Genomic DNA, 21,797 nt, shown 5'->3' on the forward strand with positions numbered 1-21,797 from the left:
TCTAGAAGTATCCATAATAGAATCTTCTAGAAGCCTCTTAGTCTTTCTAGAAGTATCCATGACTTTCTAGAAGTATCCATAATAGAATCTTCTAGAAGCCTCATTGCACTTTTTAGATAAAAAGTTACTTCATAAAATAAAAAGTGCACCTCAATAACATTTTGGCCCAAAATAAAAAGTAATAATAAATATAATGTCTCCAAGAGCATAATGAGCCATCCAATCACCAAATAAACGCCAAAATGACTCTCTCATCACAACCATCTGCCTACGAGAGTCTGGAATAGGCAAATCCACGTTAAGTGTCATGTCATACTAAAGAGGGGACATGACATTTGTCATCTTTTAATATTAATATTTCAAACAACCAAAAAGCCCATATTAATTTTGAATTATTATTATAATTCACAACCACCTTGTAGCTATAAAAAAATCAATATGCTTGGGAAATAAATCATCGTAAAGAACTTATAACAAATTTCAATCTTTCTGTGAACTTTATGTCTTTCATTGCATCTTTTCATATTTTGTCTCTGATTATTTGTTTTCTTGAATGTTCCCTTGTAGCTTGCAAATGTGATCACTAGCAGAGTAGTAAGGATATGTGTCTCCCACACCCAAGCATGCATCTCTCATGCCAAAGACAAGTATGTGGTTGAGACATCTCGAAACATTTTCACTTTTTTAAAACTCTAAACCAAAAGCGTCTACAAAAAACCCTAATAATTTTTTTTAAAAACCTAATAATTATTTAAAATTTGTCTATTGTTGTTTCATTTAAAAAAACAACACGAGTTGCAACCACCAAAGGATTTGCAATTGTATTTTTCTAAGCCTCCAATGAATGGTTTGCAATTGTATTTTTCTAAGCCTCCAATGAATGGTTTGCATCTTCCCATGAATAGGTTTAGCATGCAACAATAAGCCTCATGAAGTATCAAAAAACCATATTTTGGTACATAGTAAAAGCTTTGACAATTATTAAAAATATTTCTATATTTCATTTTGTTTTCAATTTTCCCAGTCCAGGTATGAATCAAAAATCAGCCTGATGAGTCTTTGCTAAGTCTGAGTCTGAGTCTGAATCTGAGGCTTATAACTATGATTAGAATGCATGCACTTGAATGCTATGGAGGAGGTCGTGAGGATAGCCAAGCTTCTCAAGGAATATGTGCAGAATTGATGATTACAGGAACAGACTGCAATCATGAAGCATAGTGCCAAGTGATATATACTTCATAAAGGGAAGTTATTCAAACCGCTCTGGTTTGCTCTCTTCTACTCTAGCTACTGTCAAAGCTATATATATATAGTTGTCTAAGGTGTAGAGGAGCATCTCATAAAAAAAAAGCCGATGAATATGTCTGATATTTGTTTGCATGAACCATCTACACTAGCATGGCATGTAGTGCAGAGGTTGTGATGAAGGCTGGAACTCTGGATATAGTGATAAAATCTTTGACTCTGTGACTCCAAGAATTCGCCCCTCGACCTTCGTCTGCAATTAAATGGGGAACACTGGTACCCTTCACAGTGATTTTGCATTTCAGTAAGGCCTGCCATGAGTCTCCAATGGGAATCCAAGTCCCTCAGCAACTGGCTGTATTGTCTGGGACTCTAAAGATGAACTTCCAGCTTTCAGTGACCTTTCTACCAGAATAAACTCTAACAATGTCACAGATGGGGAGAGCTTAGTGGCAGGATTAAGATTAGCCCTGACTAATTTTGTGAAAAGATTGCTAATGGAAGGGACACAAAGCTGTCAATAGACACAACGACCTATGGAGAGTGCTAAGGAAGCATGTAATTCAAAGACTTTTCTTCAGAAATCCTTTCTGTCCACCATTACTGAGAAAGGCAATAGGGCAGTGTACTAACAAATTGTTTGGCTAAGTTGCACATGGTTGAAATATTCTTGCTCAAATTCCAAATTTATATGCATGGTTCAGAAAGATTTAATGAAATATCCCCTGTAGTGTATTGACAGAAATACAAGGAATATTTACTGATAACCTGACTATTCAACCTGCGTGTTATGCGATTTTGTGTTTGCGTGTTATGCTGACAGAGAGTCTAAAAACATTTCAGTTTGATATGGAGGTCATCCAACACATATTTCTCATGATTTAACAACTATTAATGACTACTATTGATTGAATGATTGCTAAGAATGCATATGCAACTGACTTATGATGTATTATATCAGATTTGGCCCACAATCATGAACTTACAGCTAGCTGACATTATAACAAACAGTTGACATACAACCTCAAAAAATCATGTATGAAGATGCAACCATCACTCCTTCCTTCCTTATTTCAAATGATGATCAAATAGGACATTACATTGACAGCACTATGATCAAACACATTGACTATTATCAATGACCACTTTCAGATTTCCTGAAGACAAGTGACAGCTATGGACTCATGCATACAAACTGAGATTACAATGAATTATCAATGTCAAATGAACCTGAAGTATAGCGCCTTGAAGAAGCAAGCAATATCGTTGACTCAGAAGCCTCCAATCAGCTGTTCGAACCTTTGTCCTCAGAAATCGCCCCCTTTGCTGTAGTAGAGTGGACTGATATTGATTGCAGCCTGCTGCTAGCTTCAATCCTTCTCCCAAAATGATCGCCCAATCTTCCCAAATATAGCGCTCCCTTTTCTAGTGATATCTATGATCAAAATAGAGGTCTAAGAGCAAAATTGAAGAGTCTGGTACGATTTTTGCTTCAGTCTGATTTGCCACTGATCTATCCTCAAATACACCTTCAAAATCCCTCCAATAGCATCGCCTCTCTTCTCCAATATTATCGCTGTCCTCTGAAGGAAGATTTGATGCCTTAATGATGATATATGATCCAAATCGTGGGTTTGGAGGAAAGAATACAAATTTGTTTCAGACCTGTAATTTCCAGCAGCAAACTCACAAATTCACTTCTAAATGTTCTCCAATACGATTGCCTCACTGCTCCAATCAAAATCGATATACAATGGACATTCAATCTGAAAATCTGAAAATACCATGAATCCCATCCACCATGGAAATGTAGGAAACTCAATGAGCACACTATGGAAGACTGATTTGTCTCCCACTCTCAACTGCAACCCCTTGGAAGATCTCTCATCTCCTCAGTTATGCTAATCATAGAGTGTTTTCGTTCCCAAATGATTGTGTGCAGAAACCTTCGGCTCCACAAGTCTACACAAGAGAAGATATCCAAACAACTGATGATCAACAATGAACCAACCTCCCCTATTTATTCTTTTCTCATCCAATCAATTGGTTCCTTCTAGAAGATTCTCTTCTTATCCTTTTGTTACACTTTATTATTTTATTACACATTAATTTTACTGCAATTTTAAAATATTATTATATTATAATTAAAGTGCACATGTCTCACAATACGTGTAATCTCCTTATTTCGCCATAAAATTAAGTAGACACAAAAAGTGAAGCCAGAAATCACTGCAAGTCAACCCCCTAATCAATCTCCTTGGCCTACGAGGGTCAAGTGATAGGCCAATCCCGTGAATATCTGCGAACTAATGAGAAGGGGACATTACATTTAACACATAAATTCATCAGAGCTTTAGGAACAGAAATCTAATCATAGGCAAGAGACCCTGCTAGTAACAAGTAACAACCCAATAATGAGGATGCATAGATAACAGACTGACCGATCAATGTTTATTTACTGACTGCTTATAAATCAGGCATTCTGAGAAAGATAAATTACATACAATTCCAATTACAAACAGTAATGACTTCAGAATAGCACTACAAATATACACACCAGATTTCGCTATGCATTTCCAATATGATTAACAATATGCAAGGAGCCTCCCAGTTGGATCAAAATCCGTTTCCAGCCACAATATCTATCTAAGGAGTTCCTCCAGTCACATCTAGCACAGCATCTCTGCCCTTGCTGGATAAGCTTGCTTGCTATGTCATAAGACAAAAGCAAGGCACAATGGATTTGCCTTTAGGCTGTAGCTTTGTCCCTTAATTCCCACGAGTGCTCAATCATACCCAAATACAGATTACTCAAGGTTGTATCTGAGTGAATACTACTAGGCAATGGTAACTGCTTTGATGAAGAATGATTATGCAAGATAGGCATCTTGCCTGATCAGACTCCTGACAGGTTACTGAGGTTTCCGTCCTAGTAACAAACACATTCATTTTCTGCTTTTCTTCAAACTAATTTTCCATGCCTTTCCTTATCCAATGCATACACTTAAATACCAATCTAAACCGCCAACTTAGGCAAGTTCAGCCTAAGGAAAATAACCGCTAAAAGAAAGATAAGGTCGGCTAAGATATAGCTGATACAAATTACTAATAATGTTATTTATTAATAATTTATTTATTTTTAATGTTTTATTTATTTATTAAACAATATGCAAATAAAATGACCTGGCTGACCTGGGTCTAACCAAGGTCATTACAATCCACTGTCCCGGATGTTGCTCGTCCTCAAGCAACTTAAGATTTGAATCCAAACCTATCAATGTCTCTCATATGTGTTTTCATTGGAAATGACCTCAATATAATGAATATGTCCCTTTTCCAAACACCTATGACCTAGTTGCCATGATTCTCTACACGTGAAGCATGTTTTTTTCCTTCGTAATTCATTTTTAGACATCTCCACTTGATTTGGCTTACATGGCAGCACACTCTTCTGAAAAGATTTCTTTGATAGCATAGGAGATGCTTGCTTGGAACCCAACCTGTCTTTAGTCATTGAATCTTCAAAACCCAAAGCCCTTTTGGTGGCTTCTTGCAAAAACTTGGATCGAATGCTCTTACTAACCCCCTAAGGGGTTCAGCTAGGTCCTCCACAAGAAAACTATGTCTTTTTTCTTGACACGTCGGAAATCATTACTGCAAGCCTTCAGAATTCTTCTACCAATCTTTGGCTAAAGTCTTCCAAGGTGATATGATAGAATCGTGCCCTTGGGTTATCATGCCATGGTACTGTCATTTGTGAGTCACTCCTTCCAGACGCAAGGTAGCAAATTTGATAGCCCCTTCAAGCATTGGACTCAATAAAAAATATTATCTATTTTTTGCAACCAAGCCCTTGCTGATGAGCTTCCAACTCCATCAAAGGTTGGGATGATGATCTTACCTAATCGGTGTTGAATGTCCTTCCTCTACACCCTTTCCTCTCATGCCCTGTGGCTTTCTTCATTTCATAATAGTCCAGTCAGATCTGCACATATGATGGTGCTTAAGGCGTAATATGCATCATGAAATCTTTCCATTTCTTCTTCCAGATCAGGTTGTTCTTCCACAATACCTACAATTGCTTCTTTATCAATAAATTTAGCCCTAAAGATCATTGTATTAATTGAAGCTCTCCCACCATTAACTGAAACTTTTTCCCCACTAGCTGAAACTTTTTCCCCACTAGCTGAAACTTTTCCTCCACCAGATTTGTTGCCTTCAACATCATTTTGAACAGGCCTATCAGCACTTAGTTGCTGACTCGTTCCTCTTAAGAGTTGAACCATCTCCCTCATACTATCCCTTACGCTGGTGTGGAATTCTCTAATTTCCCTAATAAATTCTTGGGGGTTTGTCTCATCCCTATCACCCATGGCCGCCTTCTTTTAATTTTGCTTATATCTTTGATCCCTGTCACTCATCAATCCACAGGCTGGCAGGATGCCAGGCTCTGATACCACTTAAATATTCTTGCTCAAATTCCAAATTTATATGCACAATTCAGAAAGCTTCAGCATATAAATTCATCAGAGCTTTAGGAACAGAATTCTAATCAAGGCAGGAGACCCTGCTAGTAACAACCCAATGATGAGGATGCATAGATAACAGACTGGCTGATCAATGTTTATTCACTGATTGCTTATAAATCAGACATTCTGAGAAAGACAAATTACATACAGTTATGACTTCAGAATAGAGTTGGATTGCAATCCACTTCCAGCCACAATGTCTATCTCAAGAGTTCCTCTAGTCGCATCTGGCACAATGTCTTTGCCCTTGCTAGATAAACTGGCTTGCTACGTCGTAAGACAAAAGAAAGGCACAATCGATTTCCCTTCAGCCTGTAGCTTCATCCCTTAATTCCCAAGACTGTTCAATCATACCCAAATGCAGATTACTCAGGTTTGCATCCAAGTGAATACTACTGGGCAATGGTAATTGCTTCAACAAAGAATGAATATGCAAGATTGGCGTCCTGCCTGATCAGACTCCTGACGGGTTACTAAGATTTTTGTCCCAGTAACAAACACATTCGTTTAATGCTTTTCTTCAAACTAATTTTCCATGCCTTTCCTTCTCCAACACATACGCTTAAATACCAATCTAAACTGCCAAGTTAGGCAAGGTCAGCCTATGGAAAATAACCGCTAAAAGAAAGATAAGGTTGGCTAAGATATAGCCGATACAAATTATTTAATAATGTTATTTATTAATAATTTATTTTTTATGTTTTATTTATTTATTAAAAAATATACAAATAAAATGACATGGCCAACTTGGGTCTAAGCGGGTTCCTTACAATGGTCTCCTCAAAGAAGCTGATGGTGGGTCCTGTTGTCACAAAAGTTTGCACTCCTGCTGAGCTATCAACTCGGCAACCTCGTGAAACATGGAAACAACCCCGAAGTGTGGGACCTTGCGCAATGGGGTTGAAACTCCAGAGAAGGCTAGCTTCCTTCTCAATCCAAGTGCAGATGTTGAACCAACTAAACACTCCAAATTCTACTTCTAAACCTATCCTAACAGCTTGCAGAGGAAAAAAGAAGAAAGAAATGTTGAAATGAAAGGAGGTGATGCACCAATATAAGAGATGTTCCTCTCCCCACCCCGAAATGACACAAAGAATAAATCGAAATACCCTGGAGATGCACAAACTTCAATTGCATGAATGACCCCAAACGCATGTATGGAGGTTAGAATTTGTTGAATGTCAAAAGGGCAAAAGGTTTCCCACAAGTCACTCAGAAACAAGTCAACACAACATATATGTGAGAGAAAGCCACATAACATACACTTACAATGAAGGTAAGAAAACATACACAGCATGCATAAGTTGAAGGAGGCAAGAATGATAATTTCAATTCATTCTCAGGCCAAAGGCCAATGGCCAAACTTACAATTGCATAAATGCAAGAAAATATACAAGTCTTCAAGAGAAGTGGAAGAGCAAAGAGTAGCTCAAGCCAACAGGGAGAGAACCCTTTACAATGAGGCTTACCAACCTATATATAGCAAATTGGTCGCAAAGGAGAGACCAATGGTCAAGGAGGGGAAGCCTTGACCCTGGCGTGCATGGAGGAATGCTAGTTAGGGAAGGCAAGGAAGTGCACAAACCTAACCTGGTGTGCATGCAAGCAACCTGGCCATACCCTGACAAGGCAATCCCAAGAAGAAAAGTACTTCTAGAAGGTGGATTGTTTGACATTCCAAAGTCAAGGCACACAGACCTGACATGAAGGCCATCAAGTAGCCATAAATAAGCACGGCCCTAGACTCCACCTGATGGCAATCCTACAAAAAACATTAAATGTGCCCCTGTAGCTCCATGAATGAAAGTATACAAGTCGCAAGGATTGGTGGAGCATTAAGAGCCCTGAGTGCTGATCATGTCATCTAAAAGAGTCGCAAGTCGTCGCAAGTCGGACGTCAGGCCCTCAAGAAAACGCTACAAGGGGAGAGGAGTTGGGAACCTAGAGGTTCTGAGATTCCAAGGTCAAGAAGGAAAATGCTTGGAACCTAGGGGTTTTGGGATTTCGAGGTCAAGAAAGAAAAGGCTTGGAACTTGGGGGTTCTGGGATTCCGGGGTCACGAAGGAAAAGGCTTGGAACTTGGGGGTTCCGAGATTTCGGGGTCAAAAAAGTAAAGGCTTGGAACCTGGGGGTTCCGGGATTTTGAGGTCAAGAAGGAAAAGGCTTGGAACCTGCCTCCCGACAAGACAACACTTAACACTTCATGACCATTTACTTTGTCCTTGATCAACTGGGGCAGTACTGGTCCATGGAACATATCTCTGATAGGTTCTCACTGATGGACCAAGGATGTCATAAAATGACAATAGGTCCCATGAGAATATAAAGGATTTTGTCAAGTTGAACATGAGAGATAAAAATTGTGCATTTGACTTATCATAGTTTAAATTCCTTGTGGCTAGCTATAGATAAATTCTCTTATGGAACAATGTTATCAGTGGCCTCAAGAGGATGTAGCATAGGTAGAGAAATGGATTCAGTTTTCTTTCCCAAGTGTGCAACCATTTCTCAAGTACACTATGGAAGCAATCAAACAACTCTAAAGTTCAGGGTATCTTGATTTTGCTATTTGGCAATTATTGTTGTTAGTTGTAGTCATCTAACAATTGAATGAAATATAATAAAACAATCTCCCTTGCCACTCATAACAAAAAAGCAACTGAGAACAGCCACAACCAATTCATTAAATGCCATATCGATACTCTCATTTAAGGTTTTTGCCTAAGTTGCAAGGTTCGGGGATTGCAAGACCCGATACCGATCTAGTTCGTTACAAGTATGAGTCCTAGTCCGATACACCTACAAGTCCGGCCAAGTTCCGTACCCGGGTGAGCAGGTTCATCCGGGGTGAACCCGAACACCTGAGCGCCCAAAACTTTTTTTTTTTTTTTGCAAAATTTAATAAAATTTTGACATCTACCACTTGAAAAAAAGAGTAAAAACCCTAAAAATGACTTTTAAAACACTCAGTTCATTTTTGCTCATTTGTTTTGCAAATCGTTGTTTTTCCCTTGCAGGTTGAGCAAAGTTTGGCTTCGAGTATCAAATAGAGGGAGTTGAAGATCAATTGTCTAAGCTTGATCAAGTGTTGCAGCCTCATTCCTACCCATTTGCAAGCTTCCATTGGCTTAAAGACGTAAGGTTTTATCATTATTTTCATCCATTGTTGTTTCACAAACATGAAACGTTATTTGTTTAGTTTACCTATTTTTTCCCATTCTTTTGTTTTTGTTTTAATTGTGTTCATTAAATTTCTTGCCATAGGAACTAGAATGGCATCTACCTCTTCCTCCATAAGCACAAATCAACAACAACACAAAACAAATCCGAATTCTCCTCTATGGAAATATGTTCATATTATACGACCGCTTCCAAGAGGTGGGAGATACGTTTGAAAAATGCCAGGGATGTGATAAAGAATGTAATAGTTCATATTATCGAATGGTAGGCCATTTGTGTGGAATACCCAGAAGAGGCATCAAAAAACGCCCTAGAAAAAATGGTGTGCCTATACCACAAGAGACAATTTTAAAATATATTATGGAGCATGAAGAAGAAGAGAGAGAAGTCCATAGATTAAATCAACCCGTTTCAAAAAAATCAAAGGGAATGCAACCCCCTATTGAGACATGGACCAGCTAGGACTCGAACCTAGGACCTTCTATACGTTGCTGGAGTGCTCTACCACTGAGCTGCTGGCCCCTCTTGGACCAGTCCATCGTCGGTTCGGGTGTGGCTTATTTCCAACACCAACACCCCCCCTTAAGCCACACCTCTTGTGTGCTTGGGGCTCCTAGCCTAGACCTGGCTTTGATACCATGTTGAGAAATGGACCAACTAGGACTCGAACCTAGGACCTTCCATATGCTGCAGGAGTGCTCTACCACTGAGCTACTGGCCCCTCTTGGACCAGTCCATCGTCGGTCCGGGTGTGGCTTATTTCCAACACCAACACCCCCATCTAATCCCAAAATTATAGCAGAAAACCGCCCATTTTTTTTCCGCAATTGAGTCTAAAAGTGAAGCACCCATTATACACAGAAGATCAAAAGGACCCTTAGAAAGTGCATTTCAAAATGAGAGTCAAGACATTGCCGACCAAGATGTAGCAAGTTGCATATATACAAATGGGTTGGCTTTTAATGTCGTTCGCTCTCCATATTGGAAAAAGATGTTGAAAAGTGTTCATGAAGTTCCAAGTGGGTATAAAGGCCCAAGTTATGAGAAGGTACATGTCACCTTGTTGGAAAGAGAGATCAAAGGGGTTGAAAATGCATTGAAGCCAATTAGGGGTTCATGGACTGAGACAAGTGTATCCATTGTTTTGGATGGGTGGAAAGATTCCAAAAATCATCCCTTGGTCAATGTCATAGTGGTGTCCCCTAAAGGGACAATGTTTCTGAAAGTTGTGGACTATGAGGGCCAGGTTAAAGATGGGCAATTTAAGATGGGCAATTTAAGATGGGCAATTTATTGCAAATATTCTCATCTCTGCTATTGACATAGTGAGACCCCATAATGTTGTTCAAGTCATAACGAACAACGCAAAGAATCGTAGAGCAGCTAGTTCGTTGGTTGAGGAATGCTATCACCATATCTTTTGGACACCTTGTGTGGTCCACTCACTCAATCTTATGATACAAAAGATTGGGAATAAAATTGATTGGATCAAAGAGGTGCATGTAGAGGTTGAGGACATCCATATGTTCATCACAAACCACCAGATGTCTCAAGGGATTTTTAATCTTTTTCCAAGTTTGGAGCTATTGAAAGTAAGTGAAATTGTAATTTAATTTTACATTTTCTGATTTTTTTATTTTCAATGTTTATAATTTGATTGTGTAATGTGTATTCTTCTTTAAAGTTTTTCTTTAATTTTTTATCATTTTGGCTTTAATTTCTATTATAGGTTGCAAAGACTCATTTTGCATCTAATACAAAGACGACTTGTGAAAGTTAAAGTGGCACTTTATAATATGTTGATCAGCCAAACCAATCTCTCCCAATCTCTTCATTATAATGGCAAAAAATGCAAAACCAATGTTGAAACTCAGATTCAGGCAGAACTCAGTAAGCTGTTTTGTGAGTCAGACTACTCGATGGAAAATCTCAGCCAAAACTGGGCAAAACTTCGTATGTATATATATATAGAGCCAAGTTTGCAGATTGACGTTGCACACGCTTGTTTATTCCGATGCCTTTGGATCTCTGTACGTATATATAAAAAGTCCAATATAACTGAAAAATCGTGGGAAGTCTTCGGCAGCGGATGATTTTAATGATCTCCTCTCTTCTATCCCAATTTTAGCGGAACGCAAAATTACATTTATTATCTCTCCCAATTACTGAAATTTGATTACAAGATATGCCCAATAATTTCATTATATTGGTATTACACGAAATCCATCACAGTTTTGAAATTAATATCAGCACTTCACTTAGATTATTTTGATATTATTAATTGCTTGAAAAATGCACAATAGGATGAAAAAAAAATTTAACATAATGCTTTTTTTAAAATATTTAGGATTAAACTTCAGGGGGGGAAATTCAGGGGTTTATTTGCATTTCAAAACCCAAGAAACCCTAGAATGGGTCCAGTTCACTGTATGCACAGAGATCATAAAGAATAAAAGGGAAAAGAAAGAAAATACCAACAACCCTGAACCCTGTAAACCAGTGAGATTTCACACCAAAAACCATTTTAAAGTATTTTATTAACTTGATGAAGTAGAAGATTATAAGATTCAGTCAATCTAAAATGTTGGACAGAATTGTGTGACAAAATTTAAAAGAGATGAATAGGCTGGATTAGTTGCCTGTATAATGTCCTCCAGACGGTCATTGCATCTGTGAGCGCGAGGCTGGCGCTTTTCTTCCTTAGGATTTCCCCATGGGCTGTCTCGGCGAGGCACTGGTCTTTCCGCCATTGGATATATACAAAATGAACAAAATTCAGTGTCGCCAATCAAACAGATTAGTATATGGGATTGTAAATTTAAAAAACAACTTATAAAATATTTTAAACACTAGTACATCACATCAACTTAAATGCACTTTAACATTGTACAATTAATTAATTATATGACAATATAAATCTTACACATCTTATGATTATAAGTAGCTTGTTTTTAATATTTTTTTTTAATAATCAGTTTTTTTTAATGAAGAATCTAAATAGTTGCATGTCATTATATGTCAAGAAATGGAGAGATAGTTTAATATATAGTTAGGGATGGAGGGAGTGATATAGGGTTGTAGCTATTCTGGCTCCAAAACGGCATGCTTCTACATGATGTCGAAGGCATACCATTCATGTCTGAAATGTCCATGAGATCAACGTGCCTAGGATCCACATATGACATGGGCGTATCGGTCGCGGTGATGACGTGGATGATGTTGCCTTTTTGCATTTGACGAAAAAGCTTGCTCGTGGTTAACCTTTTCCCGACTGATGTCACGGTGATGCGACAGTTACAATGGGCGAAGCGATAAACATACTGTCGGCCACGCGGTTTACATTTTTGGTGACCGCCAATTTTGAAAAAAAAAAAATTAAATAGCCACGCGACTACATTTTTTGGGTAACCTGCTTTATTGCGTCCACGAGTCAACTAACATCAGCGGTCACGTGTTATGGGCACAGTTTTCAAAAAAAAAAAAATTGAATGAAAACTCGATTTCACGAAAATTGAAAATTTATTTCGTACAGGAGTTGCATGCAGAACGCAATGGTGGAGGCGAAACAAAATATTCGACGGTGTAAATTCATGTCGATCGTGGCATCCCAATGTCCCCGGTTGAATGACTGAGCGAAGGAGTTGTGCTTCCATTGGAGTTATAGGTATGCATTGTCAAAATATATGTGGCTCTGAAGGGGAGGACAAAAGCCGACCGCACGCATAACGCGAGTTGTTTGGGTATATTGTTATCGCCTATTAACATGCGAGTTTTTTCATGTGCAGGGAGGAGGTATCGTAGCACACAGGTGGGTGGTACGATTCAAGATTGTTGTGTAGGGTTATGGCGGCATCGGCAAATTCAAACCCTAACAGATAATGATAGTTTTATGATTCCTTCGTCAACCATGTGTTTTCAATAGTAATTTTTTATTTCATTTTTGTATCGCAAAGGTGGTTGTGAGTGTGCCCTCGGGAGGTGTCAAGAGGACAATGATTTGGGTGGAGGCTTAGGCAACTGCGGTAATTTGAAATCCTAAGACATTAGTTGATTATTTGCCTTCACATGCTGACACTCCAAACCACAAGACACAAAATCTGCTATATCTCTCCTCATACCAGCCCAATGATACAATTGTCGTAGATCTGCATGCATCTTCTTGACATCTGGATGTGTTGAGTAAGGTGCACAATGAGCCTCTAACAAGATCAAAGCTCAAAGTCCATCTGAAGGTGGAACATAAATACATCACAAATGACAAAGAAGACCATCTGGCTCCAATGAATAACCTACAAATCTCCCATCAAGGGCTCTACCTGAAGCAATCTCTACACTAACCTCTTCGTACCAAGCATCTGAAGGAAGCACACTAAGAATCCAACTCCTCAAATCCAAGCTAAGAGTCATCATTGATACCTCATGCCTCCTACGACTCAACGCATCTGCCACAACATTCTTCTTACCCTAGATATACTTCACCTCAAAATCATACTCATATAAGAACTCCATCCAACATCGTTGCCTAGCATTCAAGTTTGGCTACGTGAAAATATACTATAAACTACGGTGATCACTATGCAACTCAAACTGATGCCCAAGAAGAAAATGCCTCCATCTAATCAAAGCATGAACTACTATCGCTAACTCTAAATCGTGAGTGTGAGAATTTCACTCATGATCTTTGAGTTTACGTGACTCATATGCTATCACATGACCATCCTACATAAGAACTATTCCCAGACCCTCCAAAGAAGCATTCATGCACACCACAAAATCACCTAAAGGGTTTGGCACGCTAAAATAGGTGCACTAGTCAAATGCTCCTTGAGGATCTAAAATGTTGACAAACAGCTTCTGGATTTGATTGTGTGCCAGTTTTTGAACATCAACATTTCAGATCACACTCCATGATCCATCATCAGGATGAATGGGAGATCAAGGAGATGTAAAAAATCCTGATGATGGATCACGGAGTGTGATTGGAAATGTTGATGTTCAAAAACTGGCACACAAACAAATCCAGAAGTTGTTTGTCATTATCATGGATTGTGGAAATCTTTTAGAATTGATCTAAAATGTTGCCTCACACTGATCTAACCAAACAAACTTCTTCCCTTTCATCTAAAGAGAAGTGATAGGGTAAAGTCCCTGAACAAACCGACGATAATAACCTACAAGACCCATGAAACTATGAACTTCACCCACATTAGTAGACATTGGCCAATTTACAATAGCCCAAATCTTAGAGGGATCCACTGCAATACCCTCTTTCGAAATAACATGGCCAAGATACTTAACTAAGCAATCTAAAAGGACTCACACTTAGCCATATTGGCATACAACTGATTCTCACGAAGACACTCCAAAACCTACCTCATGTGCTCCTCATGCTCCTCTATGGTCCTCAAATAGATCAATATATCATCAAGGAACACAAGTACAAATCTATCAATATAAATCCTAAAAAATCCATTCATCAAACTCATGAACATTGAGGGTGTTGAACACAAGATGCCACTGAGAAGGGGGGTGAATCAGTGGTTTCCAAACTTAACCCTTTTCTATCCTATGTGTGTATACCGGTTAACTGATCTAACATAAAGCAGACATACTAGTTAGATGGAAGGATAACACAAATGCAACCACACATAAAAGGGACATCTCATAACACCAGATGTATGAGGAAAACCCAAGATGGGAAAAACCTTTGCAATAAGTGTTGCTGGAGACTACTACTTTAATCCAGCCTCACAATGAAAACCTCAGTTACAACATTTAGGGAACCAACCCAAGGAGTACCACTCTTGCTTTAGGGCACCAACCCAAGGAGTACCAATCCCTACACCGAGCTCTAACTCAATGATCTACAATAAACATAATCAATTACAAAATTAATAGCCTTGTTACAAAAGAACTTTGTAACTCTCATGCAAGTCTCTCCACCAGTTCTCCTCTCTCCAATCCTATGTCGGTTCTCTGCTCATCTTCTTACTGTTGCAACCTTATCTCCTGTTGCAACTCACTCTCTGTTACAACCATATCGGTTCAGTCTCTTCTTCTTCTTTGTTGGTTCTAATCTCTACCAATTCTCTTTTCTCTGTCACACTGCTAATAGCCACCACCGGTCTTATTCACTCAGTCAGATGTCTACTATCTGATTACTGTCGGTTCTTCACTGCAATCTTATAAGTCTCTTCTTTGTTGGTTCTTTCACCAACTAGTGTACTTTTCTGTCAGACTTAATGGCAGACTACCGGTTGCCTCACTCTTGTCGGTTGAACTCTTCAATCCGATTCTCTCTCACACACTCAGTCTCTTCTCTGATTGACGTTGAGCACTTGACTGATTGGCTCTCTTCACTTCTTCACTCTCTCATGCAACAACACCAACTACTTATGTGGCTCGCACTCTTATAGCCATATTTTCCCACCTAAACGTTGGTTCGAATATTGGCACGCTAGGGTTTCCATCATGCGCTGAATCTGCATCCAATCCAATCTCTGATCATCGTGACATATCATTTTTAATCAAATATCATGTCCTTGATTGATGATCAACGCTCCATCAATGAGCATCGTCATTATGTTTACCTTGCGATTCATGTCTTCTATCTTTAGCCATCTGTAGCATGATTTTTGGCCTTGTGTCTGGTCGCTCACGTGTATGATGCAGTTTCCTTCACCCACTTTGATCTAATAGATCAGTCTGTCCTGGATCTCTGTTGTTTCCTTGATCTTAGCCACAATCCTTTGCCATCCTTCCTCAAGCTTTGCAGTCACCATTTAATGTTGGACCAACCGCCAACGGCCTCACCGACACATCACACCAACCTGTGCATGCATTCCACTTCAACTCCACATGGCCCCTTTGTCATCATCCACCTTTGCTGGGTCTTATGTGTCAGTCCAGACAAGATCATCGAACAACTACACAACCGGGTTCATCTACCGACTCACAAACCCTGCCAGTCATACCCTAACCGGTCTGTCTTCAACCTTGCACTTTGCTTCTCTTCAGGTGGAACACCTATACTGGTCAGGACACTTGCCAACCTACCTCATGGACAACTTCAACAGATGGGAGCCTTTCACTTCTACACCTTTCTAGCATTATTGGTAGCCACCTTGATGACACCGTGTCATCAATCTTCAACAATCTCCATCTGTCTACAACTGCTCAACCTTGCCTTCTTCATTATTTGGTTGGTTCTCATATCAACTAGTTTGTCAAAGTGACAAACATATCCTTCAATATCTATATGGGTAACTCATCGTGTCTACCCGGCTAATGCAGTGCATATCTATGATCTCATGCACCTAAGGCAGCTTAGTGTTTCACCAGTTCATTCGGTGTGAGCCTTCAAACACCTGCCTTTAACTCTTATGTCTTATCTCGGAGGACTATGATGTATTATGTGAATAATAGGAGATAAGCTCCACTTACCGGTGGGAGTGGATCCTTGTTATCTGCATTTAGCAATGCACCAATATGGCTTCCCTAACATTGGGCAGATACATCTTCAATCAGGCACATATAATCTGGTTGGGCACACTCACTGTCAATCATCACTTCATATGGTGACTGCATCTTTATCTAGTTCTCATCCACACAACATACTAGTGGCCTACACATACTTCACCTTCGATGTTGATGTGATTTTTGTAACATTACGCCTCTTCATCACAATCAACAACCCAACATCTTGCTCTCTTGTTGGTTGGCAACAATGCACTGCCAGCATGTCACTTACTAATCTGTAGTCCTTATGTCTTCAACACAAGTCAACACTAACCTGTGTACTAGCGACTTCAATGGCCATTATGTTGGATGACACTCTCTTCCTTACCGGTGACTTGCTAAACTAGGTGTCATCAAAGACACCACTTCCGGTATGCATCAATGACAACACTGCTTTTCAATATCCCATACCGATTGTCACCTATACCGATTGACATCAATGACAACACAGTGCCAACAAAGGGCACATCAGTAAGCCCCAAATGTACCATTGTGAACTCATAATGTCCATATCGAGTACAAAAAGTTGTACGATGAATATCCACCTTATGAATCTTTAGTTGGTGATACCATGACTTAAGATCTATCTTAGAGAAGACCTTAGCATCCTTGATATGATCAAAGAGGTCATAAATACTCAACAAAGGATAATGATTCTTCACCATCACGTTATTCAGATGTCGATAATCTATGTACAAGCAAAGAGATATGTCCTTCTTCTTAACAAACATGGGTGCTCCCCAAGGAGAGACACTGAGAAGAATGAATCCATTAGCTAGAGACTCCTCCAACTCCAACCACAACTCACTCAACTCTTGAGTAGTCATCTGATAAGGTACCTTAAACATAGGCTCTACTCCAAGGACAAGGTCTATTTGAAAATTGATGTCACGCTTAGGTGGCATACCTTGAATCTCACAAGGAAATACATCCCAAAACTCCTAAAGGATGGGATGACAAAGAAAGAGATCACCACGACTCTCACTCTCATCCAAATCATTCACCCTCATTGCAAACAACTAACAACCCTGGCACACACAACGCTTCAACTACATAGGGGTAAAAACACAATGTTGTGTCACACTTTTATAAAGGAAGTGGCCAACACAACTAAAATTGTTTAACTTCGACCGCATAAAAGTGACATTTCTAAATTGAATTTCAAAATGATGTAAACTAATAAAATGTGTAAATGTTAACGAAATTTATGTCTATTATTTTTTAAATTTTTTTTTAAAAGTTTGACATTTTTCTAATAAATTCAAAGATAGATTTGTAATTGCTGAAAATCAGGGGTTTTAGTCGGTGTCACAAAACAAAATGAAAACGAACTTTTTTTTTTCTTTTTTTTTTTTTTTTTTTGATTTTTATTTTCCAAATAGAGGACATATATATGCAATGTTAAAAAGTAAAAATTAATTTTTTATTTATATTTTTCTCGTAATAATATTTTGAAGTCCAACATAGCTAAATTTGGTAGTTTTCATTTGGCATCACCTTTTGACTACTAAATTTATCATTATAAAAAAAAAATTATACCTTTTTGGAGAAGATTCTCTCATCTAGTGAAAAAAAAATTGAATTTTTTTTTTTAATATCATTTAATTTTTTTTTAATTTCTAATTAGCTTCTTTTTTAACTTTAAAAACCTATTTACAATATTTAATTAATAAAAAATATTAAAAAATAATCAAAATACTAAAAAAATTATATGACCAAATTCGTGACTTCGAGCTTTACAAAAGGGTTTTTTTTTTTTGTAAAAAAAAATTTTGCCTAAAGAAAAATAGGACAGAAGTTAAAATTTTCTAAAATGCAGAGTTTTTGACCTTTTTTGTGCCACATCACATGACAGCTAGGCTAGTCCGGCCAAACTGAGTTTGGTTGGACTCAGTTCGACCGAACTCAATCCGACCAGACTACCTTAGTTGTTGGCAACAACAAGGAAGGAAAACTGAGGGGGGGGAGGGGGGAGGGGGCGGTTAATCAATTTTCAATAGATTAAATAAATTAAGCGCTATCTCAGATTTTATCGACTGCAACAAAAAGAAAGATAACAATAATAACAACACACATAACACCAATATTTTGACGTGGAAAACTCGGTTAAGAGAAAAACCACGGTGGGAACCTACCCACAATAAGATGATACTCTACAATAGTATGTGTAAATATTACAATGGGGAATGCACATGTATTCAGAAACACTGCCTAGAGCTCACTACTCAAATTACTATAACCCAGAAGGCTACAACCCTCAGGGAAGGTTCACTACCTTACAAAGAAATTCAGACTACAAGCTGGTAAAGATGAACTACAAAGATAGCATATGCTAATGCCTGATGATAGTTCTGGTTAAGTTCATATGTCTGTCCTTCACCAATCTCTTCTCAATACACCACACCGAAAGATGAATTCACTTGATTACACATACACCACTCTCTAATAATGTAGACTCAACAACAACACCTTACCTAGCTACCAATTACACCCATTTATACAAATCATTAACCTTGACTACAAGGTTAGTCAAACCCTTAACACCTAATTACAAAATTACATCACACGATACATAAATCAACCACCAGACCAATACAATGTCATACATAACATAGCATGGACCTAAATCAACTCCTCAAACATGCACCACCATCGAAAATCTCGCCAAGATCAACCGCAACACGTTACACCACCAAAAATACCGCATAACATGAAGAATATCACCAAACCATATGATCATCAAGAACACACACACTGATCAATGCAGACCATCAGAACAAATAGGACATTATTAGGAAACACCAACAAGAACATTCGAACCATCCGCAATAGCTGCACCAACACCACTTATTCAAATCATCACGCTAACACTCAAGAACACTTATCAACAACAACTTGGATAAGAAAAATAGCTCGTAGAGCATCAAATAACGAACCATCTGAAATGAAGATACACATGAACATCCCAAACACTCTCCCAAATCTACAACCAAAGATTAGATCATATTGGAGCACAACAGATCAAACACTAGAACGCTACAACATTGAACACTGAAAACCATTCTCCATACCAGAATCCTCAACTCGATCAAATTACCACATAATATCATGGAATCAATAAAGAATAACATATCTCTAGTTGATTCATCATAGCAAATAGATAAACCAACCATATCAACTCACTTCAATCATCGGATCACCAAAACATTTCTCTCTGCAAACACATTTCTTCACAACACCAAAACATAGGAATATGTTGAAATCAATGACAATAACATATCCTAGCAGCAACAATATCCAACATTAGTTTGGTTGAACTACTTCCCACCAGCTTCGGTCCCCTAGCCAACCAGGGGACAAAGTGTCATTTTTTCTGTGTTTTTTTTTGTCTTTTTCACAAAGTCAATTGACTAGGTTAATTAAGCCGATAGGGTTAAATTGAAGGTCATTTGAAAGTATTTTTGTGGACGACTTTTAAAAGGTATTTTTTATTCAATTTAATATTTTTTTATGTTAATTTAGTTTATTAATATAAATAATGTTTTAATATTTATATTATGTGTGTAATTGGATGTAAAAATATTAAATTGGATAAAAGTGACATAGCATTGGGTTTTTACCCATATTTTCTTTTAAATAATGCTAAAAATTAGAAAATTTGTCTACATGTCTATTTGTCTTTTCTTTTCTAGTTTAATAAGGCTCATATCTTTATTTCATTTTGGGGTTAATTAACTTGCTTGAATTGTCTTGTTCCTTTGGCATGCTTTGTGTTTAGATAGAACCCTAAAGATGATAACAAAAGTATTTGAGCTCCCCTTGTCTTCCATCAGACATTAGGTGTAAGAGAAATTGTTATCATCTTCTTTTCAGGTAGAAGGGCCTTCCCTCCCAAGAAGCCCATAAGGCTGGGTGAGAGGGGAATCACCCAAGCGTTACTTCTTTAGCTTGATATATAAATTAATACATTAGGCGAAAGCCGCAATGACTTGGTGAAGTTGGCCTATTGGACAGGTTCCCTCAATATCCACACTTGTGTGAGATGCGTAAAAATCTTCTTATGAGGACAGGGATAGATTCTTAAGTGGATCATCGCCACATTGATAGGCACCAAGGACCGTTGAAGTTCCCCCACTAGACACCTTAGAGTAGTGGCCCACCCTTTCTTTGACCAAACATCACAATAATTTTAGTGCAAGGGGATAGCTAGTTTTCCCCCCAAGATACTCACCATAAGACTCCCGTGAGATGAGGCAAAAATCCTCCTCTTAGCATAAGCTACTTGTAGCTTTTGTGGGGAGAGGGTGATTGGGTCATCCTTCAAATCCTAAAGGCCCCTAGTTGTCCTCTCACGAAAAAAAGAAAAATTAGTGAATACACCCCTCAAGGTATCCCTACACTTGAGCTAATGGAGATTCCAAGTTGTGGGTTGAAGTTACCGCCATGAGAACATTGACCTTAGGATAAGAAAGTGTTTGGTGTGTTTTCGATTGTGTTTTGACCCGTGGAAATTGGGATGAATTTGGCCTATGAACATACACATTGACATTAATTTTTGGACTCACTAGTTGTAACAACCATTGTGTCTTCTTATTTGTGATGTTTGATCTAATTGGCTACAAAAAATATATTATGTATTTCTATGTATATATGTATGTATGTGTGTATGTGTGTGTGTGTATGTGTATGTATATATGTATGTATGTATGTATGTCTACATGTGTGTGTATGTGTGTATGTGTATGCATGTGTGTGTATTGTGTATGTGTGTATGTAGGTATGTATATCATGTATGCATGTGTGTCTATGCAATGTATATATGTATGCATATGGTTATACATGTGTATGTATGTGTGTATGTATACATGTATGTGTGTATGTGTATGCATGTGTGTGTTTGTGTGTTTGTGTGCATGTGTGTATGTATGTGTGTATGTATATGTATGTGTGTACATATGTGTGTGTACATGTTTGCGTATGTATGTGTATGTATGTATATGTATGTGTGTGCATATGTGTGTTTGTATGTGTGTATGTATGTATGTATTATACGTATGTGTGTGTACATGTGTGTATATGTGTATGTGTGTATGTATGTATGTATGTATACGTGTCTATGAAATATGTATGGTTCTCATACAATGTATGAACTCATTAGATCAATTAAGTGGACCATTTATTATCAGTTAACAAGAGAGTCATTATTAGTTAAGTGGACCATTCATGTTCATGTGTGAGTATGTGTGAGTATGTGTGAGTATGTATGCATGTGTACATGTGTATGTGTGTATGCGTATGTGTATGTGTGTGTGTGTGTGTATAAGT

General features: G+C 38.1%; 1 protein-coding gene across 2 annotated transcripts in view; it reads right to left on the reverse strand.

Annotated features, from left to right (window-relative positions):
* The window catches only part of LOC131053765 (uncharacterized), a 32,701-nt gene extending 20,931 nt beyond the window's left edge, over window positions 1-11,770 (reverse strand). The window contains exon 1 of one of the 2 annotated variants that reach the window (XM_057988407.1): window positions 11,594-11,770. In XM_057988407.1, coding sequence (XP_057844390.1) covers window positions 11,594-11,619 — 26 coding nt within the window. In that variant the 5' untranslated portion in view covers window positions 11,620-11,770. The remainder of the gene's footprint in view (window positions 1-11,593) is intronic. The other variant, XM_057988406.2, reaches the window with a different exon arrangement.
* Between the last annotated feature and the right edge of the window lie 10,027 nt (window positions 11,771-21,797).

The sequence above is a fragment of the Cryptomeria japonica genome, chromosome 8 (genome assembly GCF_030272615.1).
Source record: "Cryptomeria japonica chromosome 8, Sugi_1.0, whole genome shotgun sequence".
Classification (NCBI taxonomy): Eukaryota; Viridiplantae; Streptophyta; class Pinopsida; order Cupressales; family Cupressaceae; genus Cryptomeria; species Cryptomeria japonica.